Raw genomic sequence first — 4645 nt, forward strand, 5'->3', positions numbered from 1 at the left:
TATTGTGAAGAGAAAGTTGAGAGACGCAAGACCCAACACTCTGGATGAGCTTAAGGCTGCTATCGAAGCATCTTGGGCCTCCATAACACCTCAGCAGTGCCACAGGCTGATTGCCTCCATGCCACGCCGCATTGAAGCAGTAATTTCTGCAAAAGGATTCCCGACCAAGTATTAAGTGCATAACTGAACATAATTATTTGAAGGTTGACTTTTTCTGTATTAAAACACTTTTCTTTTATTGGTCGGATGAAATATGCAAATTTTTTGAGATAGGAATTTTGGGTTTTCATGAGCTGTATGCCAAAATCATCAATATTAAAACAATAAAAGGCTTGAACTACTTCAGTTGTGTGTAATGAATCTAAAATATATGAAAGTCTAATGTTTATCAGTATATTACAGAAAATAATGAACTTTATCACAATATGCTTATTTTTTTGAGAAGGACCTGTATATTTTTTTATTTGAGTTGAACTGAAAGCATAACACATTTTATTTGTTATCAATGCTACCGTAGGTTTGAGAACAATCTGATTTGCAAACATAAATCATACATGTCCTTTGATGAAGAGAAATACACACATTGTGTATGCATAATCTACAGCAAACGTTCATTAGGATTTACAGTTCAGCATATACACATCAGTTAACAATAAATGTAAAAGGCAACCCCCACTTTATACAAACAGTCGAAAACACAATAATCATAAAAAACAAAACAAAAAACATCACAGCCCATTGCCAGAAGTTATTTTTCACGCATAATATTGTTATGTTTTGTCAGGAACTATATCTTGTAGTGTAAAAATTTCACTGAATAAATTCGCTTATATTTATGTAGTGCTTTATTGGTTTTGTAAGTTGATTCAATGTTCCCATAAGCCGATATTCTCTCTCTCTCTCTCTCTCTCTCTCTCTCTCTCTCTCTCTCTCTCTCTCTCTCTCTCTCTCTCTCTCTCTCTCTCTCTCTCTCTCTCTCTCTCTCTCTCTCTCACCCCAAACACTCAAAATCCACTCTAGGGAGTAACGCACACTAGTACGTTTAGTATTGACGAGATTTTACATGCACCAGACTGGAGTAACTGGCGCAGTCATGAAGGTTAGTAAAGCTGCTTAAAATACAAAATGTAATTTTATATTTCCAGTTATATGAATTGTGAAATGTTATTTATTGTCTTTGCTTTCACTAACTTTAAATTTATAGGAAGCATTAAAAGTGTAATCTGTATTTTTATTTTTTTCTAAAGACCCTGACAGTTCCTGTAAGCTCCAGGTGGACACTGTTGCTGAGCGCCTATCTGACGCTGACTGCGAGCGCGGACTGCGGCGAAGACTGCGCTTACTGCTCGCAGCAACAGTCTCTTCAACTCACAAAAATATACTCAATAGTAAGTCTTCTGTTTTATTGCATATATACACATATATAAATAAAACCACGTATATGTGAAGAAAATGGATGCTAATTGGTTACTTATTTGAAATCCATTCGCGTAAAAATACAAAATTATATATTCCGTATGGATGCCTCGTGATCTGAAGCGCCCTTTTGCTAAAGGTTTACTACTAAATTAACTACTATATTTTATTTTAGCTATTTGCATACGTTTACATACAACTTGTTACATTTATTTGAATAAAACAAATAAACTAGTTGAATAGTTTATTTGTGTTGAATTATTGCAACACTCTGACTTATTCGTAGAAAGCTGGAAGATGATTTAACTGGAAAAAGTCGAATAGACAGTCCATTTTTTTTCTAAGAAAAGTTCATAAAGCCTGATTTTTGTATTTACTTTTAGCACTTTCAAGAATAATTTGAACAGTTAAGCTTATTGTTTACACTTCTATTTATTGCTGTTAATGTCAGACTATCTACTAATACTGAACATAAAATTATATTTTACAGCGTTTTACATGTGCAGGAAAGAAATTTCTGGATTTTACAGCCATATGTATTAACTATTATGATCATGAACTGATCTGAGAAAAGAAAAAAAACGTGAAAGGCTCTACCAGGCTGTTTGTGAGACAGACCACTAGGATGCACTCGTTCACCTTAAATGCTATAGAGAATCCCCACCAACATATCTTGAAAATATCAAAACTGGAGTTTTGTTTAAACATTAAGTGTTCAAATAAGTGTCAGCAATTGTAATATTTTGCCAAAATAAATGAATATAAACAGCCACATTTAGGCTGCTTTTATTCAGTGACACACAGAGACACACATATTTTGTATTATTATTATTTAACATTTTTAGATTTGTTTAGATAAAAAAAAAATCTAAATAAATAAATAAATAATAGATTTGGTTTGACATGGATGTGTTCTTGTCAGTGCGTCAACTAAGCAGTGTAAACAGAATTATACATTTGTTATCCTGTTATGTGTGCTTGTGTTATGGACTTTTAGTGTTTAGTTTCTTATTCCATCTGTTTCATTTGTTCTTGTGCCAGATCTTTTTGTTTGTTTCAGAGGTTTAATTTGTTTTGTTTTCTTTCATTTGTTTTCATTTTGTATTGTTTAGCTTTGCTCTGTTCTGTTGTGTTTTGTGTACTTCTGCTATTTTTAAAATTCACAATCTGAAAAAATTTAAATCTGAAATTGAATCCTGCACTCTCTACATTTCTGAGTTCACTGAAGTTTACAGAAGGCCTGACCAATATTGAATGCATCAGGTGAACTCAAAAGCTTTCAGCAAAGTATAAACACCATTGTGGCCTACACCAAAATGCTCTGTTGTCTGGCTGGCTATGTGAACTTGGAAGGATTGTGCACTCAAACACTTGTTTTGAGAAAAAAAAAAAAAAAAAAAAAATCACAATATGTCCCAGCCCTGCCAAATCTGCTGTGGTGGTTTCTTTCTCTGCTGTGGTACTCTGATCTGCCAGCATCCCTGTGGTCTCCTTCTCTGCTGTGGTGGTCTCTGGTCTGGGCTCTTCACCTCATAATCCTGGCCCGTCATCCTGGAGAGGATGGAGGAGAGGGGTGTATGCTGTAAAAGCCCCTGTGTATACCTTGTTAATGTGTCATATCTTGTTTTTACATGGAGGTTACATTTTGGCTCAGTTTTGTTTTATGTTTCCAGTACTTTTGTTATTTTTAAAACATTAAAGAATGAGCAACTGGATTCTCCATGCTTCTGATTTTACCAAACATAACACATTTATAAAAATGTATGTTTGTGTGTTAGAGAGAGTAAGGTATTGGTGTATTTTGTTCAAATTCAGTATGGCATTTTGTATTAGTGTTTCCATGGTTTCCCACAAGCTTAGCACACCTACTCATCCCCATATCACCCAAAACACACTCACTCATTTGCATATTGCCCATTTATGAATTAAGAAATGAAGGCTGAGGGAGAAAAAAAAATGTTTGCGCAAGCATTTCATATACTCTTTTTGACATTAGTGTCTGGGCAAAAGAGACATCCATTAATTTCTGAGAATGTTCTGTGTGTCTCATTGACTATATTTTCACATTTTTCACAGGAATGTGTGGTGGAGTGTGAGGAGCATCTGAATGCAGGCAGCTCTTGGAGTTGGTGCAAACGCTTTATGCAGAATGCTGATAAGACTCCTGAGGGTAACGGAGCATCCACAGAAACTGAACACTTGGACACCCAACAGCACCCAGTAGACAAAAAATATGGTGGCTTCATGAAGCGGTATGGGGGTTTTATGAAGCGTTATGGAGGCTTTATGAAACGTTATGGAGGATTCATGAAAAAGACTGCAGAGCTCTATGGGCTGGAGCCAGAGGACGTTGACCAGGGCAGAGCAATCCTGACTAATAATGATGTTGAAATGTTGACCAATCAAGTTGAGGCTGATGGCGAGAGGGAGGAGGAGGCTCTGACAGACGTCCTTGATTCAAAGGGAGGAGCACAGGGTGTAAAGGGTATGGCAAAACGTTATGGGGGCTTTATGAAGAGGGAACAGCTCTATGACTTGGAGAGTGAGGTTAAGGCACTACAAAAACGATATGGGGGCTTCATGAGGCGTGTAGGTCGACCGCAGTGGTGGCAGGAGTCTAAACGCTATGGAGGCTTCTTAAAACGCTCCCAAGAGGAAGATGAAAATTCATCAGAGATAGAAAAGCGGTATGGTGGATTCATGGCATATTAAGATGGTCTTTTCTGCTGTGCCCTAGTCCACTTCCTCTCTAGCCCCTTAGATACCACTTGAGATCCGACAGAGGAAACATGCTTCAAATGCGCTCATGATGTATTAATAAAGTGTTTGTTATGTCTTTATTGTGGTAATATGATTTAATGTGAATAAGACTTAAAGACCTCAAAGACCGTGGATATATTGTCTTAACATTATATACTGTATCTGAATTCAAATTTACATTTACACATTGTGTAGCATATTTCAATAATCAGGATTACCTACTTCTGATTAATGCTGTATCACAAACATTTTTCTTTTTAAATCAACACTACAATTCTGGTTTGCATGAGACATTCATTTAGTCTTACAAAAGGAAATTTCAGAGAAAATAAGACAGATATTTACTTCTCCATTACATGGTGATTATTTCTTCATGACACTTGTCTTTTACACAAATGTATATTTTTTTGGGTACCAGTCTGAATCTTGTCATTTGCTGTATAGCTTGAATAAACTGCTCGAAACTGCA

At 36.0% G+C, this 4645-nt stretch overlaps 1 protein-coding gene across 1 annotated transcript; it reads left to right on the plus strand.

The window, feature by feature from the left end:
• The first annotated feature begins 1004 nt into the window (after positions 1-1004).
• On the plus strand, positions 1005-4645 carry penkb (proenkephalin b). The gene is made up of 3 exons (XM_073835758.1): positions 1005-1099; positions 1248-1388; positions 3493-4645. Exons 1-3 carry the CDS (start codon positions 1064-1066, stop codon positions 4126-4128), a joined length of 813 nt encoding a protein of 270 aa, XP_073691859.1. The 5' UTR covers positions 1005-1063; the 3' UTR covers positions 4129-4645.

Source organism: Garra rufa, chromosome 3, assembly GCF_049309525.1.
Source record: "Garra rufa chromosome 3, GarRuf1.0, whole genome shotgun sequence".
In the NCBI taxonomy this organism is placed as follows: domain Eukaryota; kingdom Metazoa; phylum Chordata; class Actinopteri; order Cypriniformes; family Cyprinidae; genus Garra; species Garra rufa.